The sequence below is a fragment of the Camarhynchus parvulus genome, chromosome 8, assembly GCF_901933205.1.
Source record: "Camarhynchus parvulus chromosome 8, STF_HiC, whole genome shotgun sequence".
In the NCBI taxonomy this organism is placed as follows: Eukaryota; Metazoa; Chordata; class Aves; order Passeriformes; family Thraupidae; genus Camarhynchus; species Camarhynchus parvulus.
Window position 1 is genome coordinate 2,021,331 of NC_044578.1, and position 15,341 is coordinate 2,036,671.

The 15,341-nt window shown below is 38.3% G+C and overlaps 1 protein-coding gene across 3 annotated transcripts in view; it reads right to left on the reverse strand.

Moving 5' to 3' along the window:
- Positions 1-15,341, reverse strand: part of EFCAB7 (EF-hand calcium binding domain 7) — a 19,520-nt gene continuing 4,179 nt past the window's right edge. The window contains exons 3-15 of one of the 3 annotated variants that reach the window (XR_004060914.1): positions 13,961-14,172; positions 13,511-13,597; positions 12,889-13,078; positions 12,090-12,217; positions 8,952-9,093; positions 8,337-8,446; positions 7,642-7,799; positions 7,328-7,461; positions 5,759-5,907; positions 3,826-4,035; positions 2,457-2,564; positions 675-743; positions 1-65 (exon numbers count right to left, since the gene is read on the reverse strand). Coding sequence is in view for 2 of the 3 variants with exons in the window: in XM_030953447.1 (XP_030809307.1) it covers positions 1,321-1,395; positions 2,457-2,564; positions 3,826-4,035; positions 5,759-5,907; positions 7,328-7,461; positions 7,642-7,799; positions 8,337-8,446; positions 8,952-9,093; positions 12,090-12,217; positions 12,889-13,078; positions 13,511-13,597; positions 13,961-14,172 (1,703 nt within the window). In the remaining variant the exon portion in view is untranslated. Of the gene's footprint in view, positions 66-566; positions 744-1,161; positions 1,396-2,456; positions 2,565-3,825; positions 4,036-5,758; positions 5,908-7,327; positions 7,462-7,641; positions 7,800-8,336; positions 8,447-8,951; positions 9,094-12,089; positions 12,218-12,888; positions 13,079-13,510; positions 13,598-13,960; positions 14,173-15,341 lie in introns of those variants that run through there. The other 2 variants (XM_030953448.1, XM_030953447.1) reach the window with 2 other exon arrangements.

Sequence of the window (15,341 nt, forward strand, 5' to 3'; positions counted from 1 at the left end):
CCAACTCTTTCCACGTGCAGTGATTTCTCAGCTAAGCCCTTCTTTCAGCTTTAACCATTCCTTTCCTAAAATGCAGAGAGAGTTGCATATGAATTCCTGCCACATCTAAAAAGGCTGATTTTACAAACAAAAGAAATGTAAATAATGGACTGCTCACTTTGTGGTGTCTGTTCCACACAGTATCTCATCACTTCCCAACTCCTTTCTAGACAAGGGAATTTCTGCTTTACCCACATTTTGCCTGAGGCTGCATTTGCAGAGCTCAGTCAGAGCTAAAAATCACCAAGTATTTTTGGGGCCTCAACTTCTTCTAGACAGTTCTGAAAATGGAAATGATACCTGTGGTACTTGGCTAAGGAAAAACCATGGAAAACTCAGAGCTCACCAGGAATCCTGGCTGAGTGTGTACATCAGAGCCCAGCTCTCATTTTGTCACTGACATTTACTTGCCCAGTGTAAGATTACAGCAGAGGAACAGCAGAGAGCAGGACTTGGGGCAGATAAAAATAACTTTGCAACACTACTTGCTGCCCTCACACATGAGGTCACACACATTTAATGGCTATTTTAAACTCAAACACTTTTTAAGCATCCAGAGGCCAGGGGCATCTTTTTTCACATTAAAGATATTTAGAGGAACTAGAAAAATATAATAAGCTGAATGTTTTTAGTACCTCAAAGATGGCTTTCACTGCTGTTGCAGCCCAAACTTGGTGCACTTCAGTCTTCTGATTTCAGCTGCCCTGGGAATAATTAATTGCTGTTAACAGTCAAGAGCCCAAGACAAACCTTCATTTTTCTCAAATGATGTTATTTCCTTATTGCATATGGAAAGGCAGACTTTATTTTATATAAAAGAGTATAAAACCAGGCAGAAATTACAGAACAAGGGTAAGATAAGGATTATCAGCAAATGACCAAAAAAAAAAGGGAAAGAAACAAATCCTTTATCAAGTGACAAAATACAATGAGCCTCATCCCTTTACACTTCTCACATCAAAACCACAGGAATGTTTAGTTAGGAAACCATTCAACAAAGGTTTTTTCCCCTTAGTGAAGCACTTCCAGCCTGTGATGGAATTACAATCCATGGTATGGAAAATAAGAGCATATCTAGGGAAACAATCCTTTATAAAGCACAGTTATTTTACAACTGGCAGCTGGATTACTGAACAGCACTAATTTTTATTGTGCCTCAGTGTTTTCATGCCAAAATCATCAAGAAATATAAATGTGTGCCAGCTTTTTGAGAAGGACAAGACTATAAATTGTCTAAGAGCTGCCCAAAGCTAATCCTGGTTGAGTGTGGCACTGGGAGGTTTAACACACAAGGGAGTGCACACAGCTGTAAATCCACTCTTCCTGCTCATTCAGGGCCATCACATGCTGAGAGACCTGGCACAAGAGAAAGCAGAGGTGAAAGAGAATTCTATTTACTGGAAAACTGTTACCCAATGTGCTGTAGAAGCAAAATGTTCAGTACTTGTGTCACTAAATGATGAATATTCATCATATACACTGACAGATATTCAAAAATTACTCTTGAACTTCACAGCAAAATATCCATAAGGACTGAGCCTAAAGTTTATACTGAATGAAGCCTAAATTCAAATTAAAAACCACCTTACAGGATGAGGCAGTGGATATCCAAAGTGTCAGCAGCAATTTAAATAGGCCCCAGCCTTGCCTGTGTCATGGCACTGCTCTGTTTACTACAGGCTTGAATGAATGCACCCTGCAAAGCTGGGAAATATAGAATAGCTTGGATGCCTCTGCTTTTAAAGAAAGAAAGTATACTTTCAGGAAAAGAAAACCAGGGGGTTATTCATGAATAAATGAAGAAAAACATCATCTGCATTTGTCATGCATTTTCCATTACATTCCATCTCTCAGTACCCTCATTTGGAATTGGGGTGATTTGGAATAGTGTGATTTGGAATCACACTAAAGCTTGCCCAGCTCTGCAGCAGGGCTCAGAAATATCAAATTGTCTCAGGGTTAACATGATCCCTAAATCAAGTTTAACAAAAGTTAACCATCAGCAAATCAGTCTGCACAACGACTGCAATACATTTATTTCTCTTTCTGATTAGTGCATGCTTGGTCTGTTCTCACAATATGTGGGATTAAAAATTGCTACATGAAAAGAAATAAAATATAGCCTTAGAAAAAGAGTATTAAAAATATTAATGAATGGTGCATGTATGGAATGGACAAGTGAAACAGGTCCATGTATGAAAAAATGGATTATTGATTTTTATAGGAAAGGGCACAGGAAAACAGGGATACATTAAATATATGATCAGCTTTGAAATATCAAAAAGTGCATCTGATCTGTTCTGGTCAGAAGATGCCACTGTCAACATGCTCATTACCACGATAAAAGCCTACAAAAAGAAAATATAAAGATGTCACCTGATTTTCTCTAAAGTTGGCTAAGCAATAAAAAGCCTTACCATCATGGATTTTGGAGCCACTTCCACAGCAAAAACTGTCAGTCCCCTATTGTTCAGGCAGTTCTTACTCTGCTCATTGTTGACATGAATTATCACTTTATTTTCAGACTGCAGGTGAAAAAACATGAAGGAACCATTAGACTTTCCCTGTTAAGTGTCTGTTCTTTGGGTAACAACTGCAGACTCCTTGGACTTCTGTGACCTTGCTGTTTTAGGGATAGAAATGCTTAATGGATACTCTGAAGAGTAATAGACAAAATAAACAGTAAATAAACACTCTTTGAAGAGTAACAGACACTCTTTGAGGAGTAACAGTTTCAAATGTACCTTCGCACCACAGTCATGGTCAAAAGTAATTTAAGATTCATTGAAGCAACAAAAAGACTTGTGAAGTTACAACCTGGCCCTTGTTTTATCTTCCCCAGCCTGTCCAGATCCCCCCGTGGAGCTTCCCCAGCATTCCCACCCAGATTGGTGAGATCCACAAACCAAACCCAAGTGGTAAACACAGAGTGGGCAGAGATCTGAGAGCATCAAGTTGTCTCAGTGCAGCCCTGATCTCCTTCTCTGACATATCCCCAAACACAAAAATAACTCTGGAATATCCACCCTAAAGGGCGAAGTGCAAAGCCAAATCCAGAGTTCCAGGAGCCTCAGCATCCAGTCCTAATATTAGTCCCCCAAAGCCACCCCCTTTAAACGTCTGGACATTTAAAAATACACTTCTTGCTGTGATCCTTTAAGATTTAAAGCATCTGAAGTATAACATCTTACTGTGCTGTGTTTATTTACTTACAGTTCCTGGTATAAAGGAAACTGAGAACATTCACTGTGATCTATGGAAAAAGGTTTAAAATCTCATCAACCACTTCTATTTGGATTTACAGCTTTCAGCTTGAATTACTAATAAAGCAAACCTGGAAGAATAATCAGGTGAGAACTCATCCATAACACACTCCTAACCGTCACTGCTCTTTGACTTTCTTATGGACACTGAAAATATTCAGCAGTGTAAATGCTGTGATGTTTGCTCTTGCTCCAATTGCATTTCCTGCTGTTAGTGTTTGTTTCCTCATGTGAGGATGATATTGTGCCAAAATATTGAAAAATTGGGATGTGAACACAAAAAAGACTCAGTTTCTATGTGGTAGTTAGAAGTGCTTGCCTCATTATAACAATCTGCCCCTTCCAGAAGCACTGACCCAGGCTCTTCTGAAGCCACAAGGAGCACATCAGGCAGGGTTTTTTTAATGAAACAGACACCAAAACCTGATTTCAGGAACAGCAATTCTCAAATACGACCCAAGGAAGGAGGAAGAACAATAGCAGACATGAACACAAGGTACAATGTGGAAGTCCCAGGCCATACCTTATTTTCAATCACAGAGGTGATCCTGCTGCCTGATCTGTAGGTGTGGATGAAGATGTTCTCAGAGCCATCCAGCCCTTTGGCCTCTCCTTTGTTAACCACAGACCTGCAGAGAGCCCTGCTGAGCTGGGAGCCCCCTGCCTCCAGGGAAATTGCTTTAATTCTGGGTTTGCACCTCTCTGCACAGATGTCAATGACAAAGGGGCAGGCCTGCAGTGAAGAAGATGAGTTTCAGCATCACTCCAGCTGTAGTTTTTCCCCTCAGATTTTCACCCACAGCTCCCAGGTATTTTCATATTTGAGCTAGGATGACCCAGGTGTAAATATTTCCCTGAATATTTAATATGATAAACTGTGAGCTGTGGCAATCTTTTACACCAAATGAAAGCCCAGGACAAGTGGCCTTTTTCATGCCATTCCCAGTACACCTAACTTAGTTCAACACAGCAAACCCTTCCTTGGACAGCAAAATGTCCAGGAATTGAGATGAAACCTGAATGTATTCCAGTGCCTGAAATAAACCCATCACACTGCTGCTGTTTGTGCCACCCCACAGAGATTTAACACCTCTGCAATGTTGCATTGAGCACTCTGGGAGTATCTTGGCTATACTTTACTCCTGGTGTAACAACCAGGTGTTTGTATTTTCTTAGACTCACTCCCAGCCCCTCAATTCCCTTCCAAAGGCTGTTGGAATCCACCAGGATTTCTCAAGTTCTGTCTCAGTGCTCCCAAAACATCAATCTGAAATTATTTGAAATCAAGGAATTAAGGAGTTAAGTGAGAGACATGAGTTAACAGCTGGAGATTTTCAGATTAATTACAGAATCATTTGAGAGCTGTGCTGTCCTTTGGAAAGCAAAGGCTGGAGCCAGAATCCACAGCTGGAACAAGACACAAAACACCTTCCTGAAATTCCTAACTGGAGAAGAATAATCCCAAAATGCTCTTTTTTGGAGGAGGGCTCTCTCTTGTGGCTGAAATGCAGAAAAACAGCCTTGCACGGGCTCTGCCACCACAAGTCAGAGGAAAAGGAGCTCATCCTTAAATCCCTCAGCACCATCCCAAAATTTTCACTGAGAGAAAACTGATACCTCTCATACTGACTATTTTTAGATGATCTTATATTTTATATACTGACTATGTTGACCTGTTTAACAAAATTAAAAAATATTATCAGACTGTGATCCTAAAAATCTGCTTTTCCTGGGAATTAAATGATTTCATTATCTGTATATTGAATGCTTTAATTTTTCATAATTTTTTCTCTTCTCAAAAGAGATCCTCTTTCTTTAGAAAGAATTATTGACATCAGAAATATGTAATATGTATTTCAGAATATAAAAACAAATAAATTATTTTTTTAATCTGTAAGTGCACAGAAACATCAGAGAAGTAATTCTTGGTTCTGCAAAGTAAACAATGTGCGACCCAAACCCTAAAATTTTAATGAAGCATTAAAATTTTGTGTTGAACCTCTTCAGACATTGTTCTGAAAGGCAACAATAACAGAAATAGTTATGTCTGGAAGCTAGGAATTTTGAATCATGTGGGAAAAATTTATCTTTATCTGCTTCTATTGTGGTTTGGGCCACAAAATTGACTTTTTAAAGGAGAAAAAGTCCTGTTTTTTCTAAATTTGCTGACAGATCAGTTTACCACCCTTATATTCCTATCACTCCCCATCAACAGAGTGCATGGATCATCTCAAAAGCTACAATTCAAAATTTCTTCCTCTTTAACCCCATAACATCCTGTCTTTCTCTATAGCAAAAGAAAATTTCTTTTTTCAAAGATCCAAATGTTATTCTCAGAATCAGGACAGCCCTGGATGGCGGCAGTGGGTCCCTCCCTCCTGCAATCAGTTTGTGGCAAGCACAAAGATTGCAGCAGTGAAATGTGCAGGGTTTTTGCTCCTTTGTGCCTCTCCTACCTCTGTCATTTCTAAGGCTCTGTTGTAGCCCAGGGACAACAAAGTGACCCAAAGGTCCCAGGGATCCCCATCCTGGTCGTTGGCTTCCATGAGATTCAAATCCAGAAATCCTTGTCTTGTTAGTTCATTCTTCTTCATCTCAAAATTTTCTGTTTCAAAGGAATAAAAACAGCACTTAAAAATCTCTTCTGTCTGCAAACACCTTCATCCTTCCAAAGACAGAATCTCCCTCCTGTTAACAAGATTGAAAAGATGGAGCCAACTTAGAGCCTCAGATCCCCAAGATTATTTGGGAAAGAATGTCCTTGAGCAAGCATGTGCTGTTTGCAGAGCTCCCCTGTGGATTTGAGATAATGCCTACAAGCATTGGATAACCCCAAAAAAGAGGGATTTCAAAACAAAAAGAATTCATATTGATTTTTTTTCCCTGAAAGTTTGTGATTGAGCTTTGCAGAATGGGATATTTTAGGAATGGGAAATGAAAGGCAGCTGGAGCCAGCACCTTGAAATGCTTCAGGTTCTTGATACAGAAATGATTTACTTAGTTCCTAAAAAGCAATAAAATTCTAGTAATCCTAACACCCCTCTCTAGAGAGAATACCATAGATCCACCACTCTAACGTCAGCAAACACATAATTGAAATGTTCTCGTGTCAGGGACTTTTAAAAATGGTTTTCTCATCTTCATAACAATGCTAAATCTTTACTATATATTATTAAAAAGGGATTACCAGTTTAATAAATCTATCCAAGGGTACAGATGCTGTAATAAATGGCTTGAACTTTGGTGTCAAGATTGATGATATTCGTGTGAACCCTTCCGCTGATTGATGGCCTGGTGAAACGTTCCCCAGCTTCTCCTCCTTCCTCTCTTATTTATTCACACATTTCCACCCCTCCTGCTTGTATCACCCTGACAAAGCCATCAAGGGTGGAAAAGCACATCCAGGGATCAAACAGAGGAGAAATTCAGCCCTAGAAATGTATTTTTGTAAGAGTTTTCCATCAATTTGGAAAAATTCTGATACCTCAGAGTGTTTTGGGAAGAGATCATTAATAGGGCTTGTCAGATTTAAAATATTTTGGCCAATGTGGCACAGCCTCCAAAGGAATTTTGTCAAACATGACATGGAATTATAAAAGGAGACACTGGCAACCCACAAAAACTCTGGATGCCAACTTGTAGCATCAGAGCCACACTAATTAAATGTCCCTCTCAACACTTTGTGAGATAAAAAAAGCAGCACCAGCCCAATCTGCACAAAGGAGATGGATTAAACAAATACCTGTGACAGTTTCCTTCCCCATATGATCCAGCATTACAAACCCTGTAGGTTTTGGCAGCTACAAAACAATTAGGAAGGGGAAGAACTTTCTCAGCAGAAGATCAGTGGCACACACAGCAGAATGAAGCAAAGCAAAGGACAGGAGACTGGAAAAAAAGAAAAAGAAAGGAGGAAGAGAAAAATATCTCCACATGTTCTTGGAATAGGTACAGAATACCCAGTCCTAGCCAGCTTGGAAGTTAATTGATAGCCTTAATTAGCTGTAGCACAGAAATGAACTTACCCTTGCACACAGCCCAGGCTTCCTGATCACACTTCTCCCCACTTGTCCTCAGCTCAAAGAAGTTGTACTCCTCCAGACTCAGGAGGCCATTCCCATCCAAATCAATTGTTTCAAATATATCCAACAAAGCAGCTCTGAGGGGTGAAAAAGGCCAAACTATTTCCAAAGGCTTCCACTTCCTTTTACTCTCTCATAACGTGGCCAAGAATTGAGATTATTCTGTACAAAGAGTACTTCAGGAAAATCCAGATTTAAAAAGCCACATTTTAGCTGGAAAAGAGATTTTTATTGCCATGTTTGGGAATAAAACTCACCGGAATTCTTTGGTGAGAGCCAGTTCTCCATCTTCATCCCTCCACACCAGTTTGGCTTCTCCAGTAATTTGGGTTTTTCCCTTCCTCAGCCTGCAGCCAGTTGTGAAAGGGAGCAGCCAATAAACCCCAGCTCCAAGCTCCCCCCTCCAGCCAAACATCTGCTCTTAAAGGAAGACAAAAAAGTTTGTAGGAACTTCTCAAATTATACCTCTCCTTGTTGCCAGCAATATTCATACAAAATTCATTACTTGAAAATTCAATACTTGAAAAGCCTGGGAATGCTGGGTTGTCTCCTTTAAAAAAAAATTGGCTGTGTGATGCCACTTTAAAGATAAAAAATAGTGAATCTCTTAGAATAAAAGTTAAAAAAACAGACAGGAGAGAGATGAGGGAAGAGGGGGAAAACAAGTTCCCCCTCTTGCTCTCTTATTTCTGCCACAGGAAAAGAATATTCTGTGTACTATAAAGTTCAAATGGCAAGGAGAAAGAAAATTCAAGGAAATTTAAACAAATTTTGCCTTGGAAATGTTGTGTTTGAAGGTGCAGAAATACAACTGAATCTTTACAGAGTAGCTGTAAATGTACCCAGAAACTCAGCAATTCTGGGTACAGCTGGAATTCCTTCCAAACCCATGGAATTCACACACACACACTAAAAAATAAATTAAAATAGGAATACACCAGAAATCTCTAACCTCTTTGTTCTGGAGTTCAGTAAAGCTCACAAGCTGTAAATTCTCCTGGGTTTCATTTTCCTTCAGAATAAACAAAGCTGTATCCACTGACAACCAGTGACAAGATCTTCCTAAAAAGAAAAAAAAAACCCAAAAATGCTGAATGATAATAATAATAATAATGGCCCCAAATTGTTTTTCTTTGCATCTCAAAATAGATATTCCCATGGCATTTATTGATCCCTGGTGATGAAAAATGGGAAAAAAATTCTATTCTGTGCTATTGGGATTTTCTTCCTAGGCCAAGCAGATAAATTGTTCCAAGCCTTGTCTTACAGATAATTATTAATTTTATCATTAAGAATTATTGATCAAAATAGCTCTAACATTAAGGGTGAACAATATCAAGGAATGGTTACACACCACACAAATTAGTTTAAAAAAAGCCAGCCCAGGTGACTTTAAAACAATTTTGGGGTTTAAAGGCTCCTGTTTTATGGGATTAAAGAGGGAATATTCTACTTGGGGGAAAAAATAATTCCAATGTAGCAACTGGATGAAGCCCTGTGGTAAAGCTTAAAAAGATTAAAAAGAGGTGCTGGTTTGGAGAAGAAAATGCAATCTAAACCCACACACCTTGTGCCTGGGGAATACTGAAAGGTTTGATGGTGACACAAAGTGCAGATCTCTGGGGTAAGTGCAGCCTGTACTTGTGACTGATGATTTCCCCATTTTCCTCTAGGTAGAAGCAGCCTCTGGATTGTGCACATTGCCATTCCTGGAAACAAGAAAATATTAAGGGTTTTCTTCATTTTAGATGAAGAGAAAAGTGCTTTTTCTTAAGAAATCTTAATTAATTTGATTATTGAGTAAACCCTGCATAAAGCACACCATCACACCATGAGATACAGCATCAATATAATTTTATTTTAAAAAAATCCCAAATAGTCCTTTTTGTAGACAAATTTTGCAAAGTAACATTGCTTCACTTGTGAAAATGCCTGAAAAGCACAGAGATTACCCCAGTGCTTTTATAGCTGAAAATTAAACTGGATTTGCCACGAAGATTCTGCTAATTATATTTGCAAATAGCTGACAGCACGGAGTAATTTAAATAGAAAAATTATACACTTTGCAACTCCCTTTCTGCTGTTCTTTGGAGGTTTGGAATTTTTTTAAAAATTAAGGATTTGCTCAAGAAGTTCTAGAAGACTTCCAGAGTAAATTGGCTGTGGAAAAGACAAAGATTAATTAAAAATAAAGTGGGATGGCCAATCCATGGCAGGCACTGCTGCCCAACTCCCTCCCCTCCTATAATTTCCCATAATCTCTTCATTGTGGGCACAACCTGCTGGAGAAGTTTTTAGGGATAATCCTTAAGTGCAGCTATTTCTGGACTATGGAGTCAGAGCTCAGGCCCTGGCCAACTTCAATGGAGCAGAATAAACCTAATTAACAAATCCATCCAATAATTTTATACTCATCTTTATCCATAAAACCAAATTTGTAGTGACAGGACAAGGAAAAAGGGGACCGATCATAAAAAATAATTAGGAAAAGAGTGGTCAGAGACAAAATATTCCTGGGATTTAGTGGTGAGGGTTGAATATGCAGCAACAGCTGGAGCTGTGTCAGTCAAAAAGTGGATAATGGGAGCTGGGATTAACATAAATCAGTGACAGAATTCCAACATGGAGTTCAGCCTCTTGGACCATTCCCACTGCTATTCCTAAACTGGTTATTCCAACACTTCATAACTCCTGACTTCATCTAGAAGGAAATCTTAAAAATGGATTTTTTTGTCTTCAAACTTGACACATCTGAAATCACTGGTTGTTTGCTCCAAGCTTGATACCTGCCAAAACTGTTGGACAAAACCCTTATCCTTATACTTTCCTTTTGGGAAATCAAATCCTGTTATTCTGGCAGAGAGCACAGGGTGGTGCCAGAAGTCCTAAATGATCAAATTCCAACAGGTAAAACTGGGAAACCAAAAGAGGATTTTCTGATTGGATTTTCCTCTGTCACTTCAAAGCAGAACAGAAGTTGTTGAATAATAGCTGAAGTGAGAAATGTTTGTGTTAGAAATATTAATTGGAAAGAAGTGTTAGGCACTACCTGCTGCTGGTCACTGCTACTGACATTTAAATTAATATTGAAAATATCCACACATTGATGCACAATTCCTAATAAAAAGCACTGATTGAGAGGAATTTTCTTAGGGTTTTTAGTTTTAGACACTTCAAGTTCTGACTTTCACTGTTTTCCTCTGTCAGAAATGTAAAGTTGTTGCTCCTGAGGGCAATATTTTCTTCCCTATACAAAAAGGCAGGTGAACAGCAAAAGCATAAAATAAAATTCTCAGACATAAGATGAATAAAAAGAATTTTTGGGTGGTGGATTCTGATTCACACCAAAAATAAAAGCCTGGGTATTTATTCATTGATTCTGGCAGAGCTTGCATTGTGCAAAATGAAGTTTTCAAAAATTAATAGTTTATTGATAGGAAATATGTAATTTATAATATATTGACTATATATAATATTATATATTAATATGATTAATCTATAATTATTTTTTAATAATTTGAAATGTTTAATTATAGGAAATAAACCTTTCCATGTTTCTTAACTGATTTCAGTTTTTGGATGATGCCAAGCAATACTAATCAATATCTTTTTTTTGGTCAGTTTTTACTGGCTTGTAGAAAGAAAAAAGAATCCAATCTTGGGGAAGTGTGTGCTGGTTTTATACACCCCACATCATGTTTGAACAAGGTGAGATTGCAGGTTAAATTGCATGGAGGTCCTGCTACCTAAACAGACTGCACAGAACCCCTGGGAGATGATGTTTGGAAATTTTAATATAGAGCAAATGTCACTGTACAGCAATGGGGAAGATCTACAGGGCTTCAGAGTTCAATAACAAATCCAGAGTTGTTATTTGAAACAAAAATGCAGCTCCTGAGGACAATCAGTTCAGTTTTCCAGCAGCAGTTACAGTGTGTGGTCAGAACCATTTTTTCCCTTTTATACAGGAGTCTCCAGGTGCTCATTTTTAATGGATCCCAGCAGTTCCCAGTTAATGTTTTCTATTTCTAGAGCTATTATTTTGTGTTGAAAGAAAACTAGTAAAGGTTCAGTCAAGAAAGGGAAAACAAAGGGAAAAAGATCAATATTAACACTCTACAAATATTGACTTAGCAAAGTGACTTTGTTGTCTCTCTCCCCCAGGAATTTGTATTGAATGAGTGATTTATTTAAAAGAAAATACTGATAGAACATATTAGTCTAACTAAAAATCAATATTTTCAGGTTATAGCATCTATTTACCAAGCAATGCCCAAGAAACCAAATATGCTCACAGATTTGTTATTTATTTCCAATTACCTTTCATGCAAAGGTTTATGATACACAATCTTTCAGACTACTTAAGCATTTAAAGTTCCCACCAACCTAATAAATTATTCAATTTTAAATTTCTCAAGAAGTCATTAACTGTTTTCTCCAACAGCGGTTTCATTTATAAAAACACATTTTGTTCTATTAAACCTTCACACCTGAAAAATTATTTCCAATAACTTGTTGTCAGCAAAACCAACAGTATATAAAAATGTTAATAATAATACGTATCAAGAAAGCTCTCAGTAGTTTATAGCTGCCCTTGACAAACTGTTAATAAAACATAAGACACCATTTTTCTCTGATTTTTAGCTTCTTTAAAATGCAATAACACAGGTGCCTAGAGGAAAACACCATCATTTCAGTGTGATACCTTCATTGTGTCAGGCTCAATAATTAGCTTTGTGTTCCTGCTGCTGCTGGCACCCACAGTGACAGTGGTGGAGCTGGAAGCTTTGCTGCTTTGAGCTGATGAAGGTCTTGAAGGAGCTCTGCTGTCACCTATAAACAGAGATATTTAATTACAGTTACATTATTTCAACCCTCTCCTGGTGTTATTTACCATAAACCTTGCATTTAGAAGCATAAAGAAAAGTGGATGACAAGAACCCCATCAGAGAACTTCCCTTCATCACTGTTGTGCCATTTCTGCACCTCTTTGATTTGAAGCAGCACAAACTACATCCCAAAATTTCATACTTGGTGCCTCTGCAGCCCATTCCCTGTGGAGCTTCTCCAGTTTGGGAAGGTTCTGAAGTATTTCAAGGACATTAAACTGTCCACAACTTATTAATTGTGCTTGAAAAGCAGCCTCAATAATTGAAACAAACACACAGCTTACTGAAAAATGTTTAGTGTTTCATCTCTGATCTAGGAGGGAAATAAATAGTTTGCCTATATTGCAACACCTGAGCATTCATTTTCTCTCTTCCCTCTGGACTGTGTCACATTAAAAAATCAACAGAATCCACCGTAGGAATTTGTGAGTTTCACAGATGCAGCCATTTGAACACATTTTACTGACACATTGATGTGATTGCCACAGTAGAAATTATATTCATCAATAAAATCTTCAGCAATCTGAGAAAAACTAAACAAAAACTCAACTGCCCACTGAGCCAGAGCTTCATCTCCAACAGAAAGAAAACATAAAATATCAGAAATTTAAATACCTTTAGCCAGTTTGTGATCAGGTTTCCTGGAGACCCTGGGGGATGGTTTTGACACTGGCAGGGTGATCCCTTCAGGGACATTTTCAGTTTGATTCCCAAAGTGCTGCTGCCTCAGCCGAGGGTCAATTTCCAGCCTGTCCCTTGCAGCTTTGCAGCACTGCTCCCTGGTGCTCAGGTACAGCTCACAGAACTGGAGAGAATAAAAGAGTATTTCACTTACCAAGCTACATTTCTCAAAAGGTTTTAAGGAGTAACACGTAGCATTAGCAAGGAAAGCACAGCTCAGCAGATGGAATGCATTTTCTCTTCAAGCCCAACATAATTTTAATTTTCATTAATCAGGACAACCACTCAGGTAACACAGTAAAATGCAGTCATGATTCAACAAGGAGGTCCAAATATTGAACAAAAATTAAGTGTGACTTTCAACTCTTCCCTTCTAGATATTGGAAGACTGATTTTTAACACAGGATTCTTACCAGCTTTCCTCCTATAAAACCATATTTATGTACAAATCTTCCTGGGTTGTTTACTCAGTCCAAAATTTAGAATCCTGAGGTAAGGGCATCACTAATGCTCATATTGTCAATTACACAGGAACAAATATCCCTTTTGGCCATACCTTGTTGTAGTCAAGTTTGCCATTGCAGTTAAAATCTGCTTGTTTAGTAATGCTGGTCACTTCCTCCCAGGTCATTTTATCACCTCTCTGCAAGGAAAAACCAGCTCAGTTTGGGTTCCTAAGCAACAATCCTGTGCACCTACAGCACAAATTCCAGAAACAAAGGAAAAGCCTTTTTATATTCTTTCAGAGAATCTTATCTTGCAATAGATTTCAACAGATTTTGATTTGAATCATGAAAACAGAGGTCAAAATCATTAAAAGCTTTGTCTTTTCAGTGCTACTAAATATCAGAGATCAACTGTATCAGTTTATGGAATTCTGTGGTGTCATCTGGAAACTCATCATGAAAATCTTCTATAAAATGGGGAATCCCAGCTCCCAGTACCATCTAATTTTCAAAATCTCTACTAATTAAGGATGGATAATTAGTATTCTAGTGATACTTACTGTTGTAAGAATTTTACAAAGTTCATCATGTGAAATATATCCAGCCTTATCTGTGTCTATTTTACCAAATGCTTCAAGCAGTTCATTTTTTGTAGCTGGCTTTTCTTTTTTTAAAATAGCACAAAAATCATCAAAATTCAGTGAAGATGTTTGTGAAGTCCAGTATTTGTTAATGGTCTTCTGAGAAGGATTTCTTCCAGCCTGCTGGAGTACTGAATAATAAAACACAATATTAAATATATATTCCAGCTGTTAGAAAAGGAGTTTTCTCCAAACATCCTTGAGTCACTTTCCATGTTCAGACTTTTTTAAAGCCAAATCACTCCAAGAGAAAAGTGGGTCTGTAGGACAGTTTTAATTATGATCTTAAACAAAATATCAATATGTCTATGAACTCAAAGACAGTCTCAAGTGCAAAATTCAGCCTATATCCAGTGTCTCAATATCAAGAATATATTATTTTTAAGTCTGCACATTATTAGATCCTATTTCTACTAAGACCAACATCACCTTTGCACTTCCTCTGCCAAGAACTGAGATCTGGAGCAGAATTTACCTGAGACAATATTTTCTGTCATGCCTGTACATTTGAATGTATCAATTCAAATTATACATTAATTTTAAAGGAAAAATGATACCACCAGGCAGCCAGTGCCATGGGTGTTACACCTGGCATTCTCCAAAATGAATTTGCTGGATTCATTTGCCTCTTCAAGGTCTTTACTGAAAGCATCCTTACAGTTTTCAGTGCATTAGGCTAAATGGAAATTAAATTCAGATGCACAGTCTATCTGAAATGAGAGGGATGCTTTTGTATCTTCCCAAATAATCTTTAAGGGAAGCACAGGAGATCCTCCATTTGATTCTGAGCCAGCTGAGCAGTGCCCAAGGCTGTGCTGGGAACTCCTGAGGAGCATCTGTGAAATGAGGTGGTGGCACGGTGACAATGCTCAGTGGGACCTGTGTCACCAGCAAACCAAACAAACAAACCAACCAACAAACCAAGCACCTCTGCTGTTAATCCATGCCTCAGTGCCAAGCACTAAATAAAGATTTGTGCCCTGCTATCTCTGCTGGAGGAGCCAGAACAGAGCAGGGCTCACCTCTTTATCCAAGCCACACCTGGAGCAATGGTTTGGGGATTTCAGTGTCAAGGGTACAGGGAAGGAAGAGCAGTGACTCTGGGGGTTTGTCCCCATGGATGGGAGAGTTCCCTGGAATGGCAGTGCAGCACATTATTATATTTGACAGATTTCCTTCAAATACAATCTTTAATTTTATATCTCCAGGGACACCAGCACGTGCCATTCCCTCCATGCCTCTCAATTTGTGTTTGTGAAAGTTCAATCAGACTACACCTTTTATTTGTATTTCTCTACAG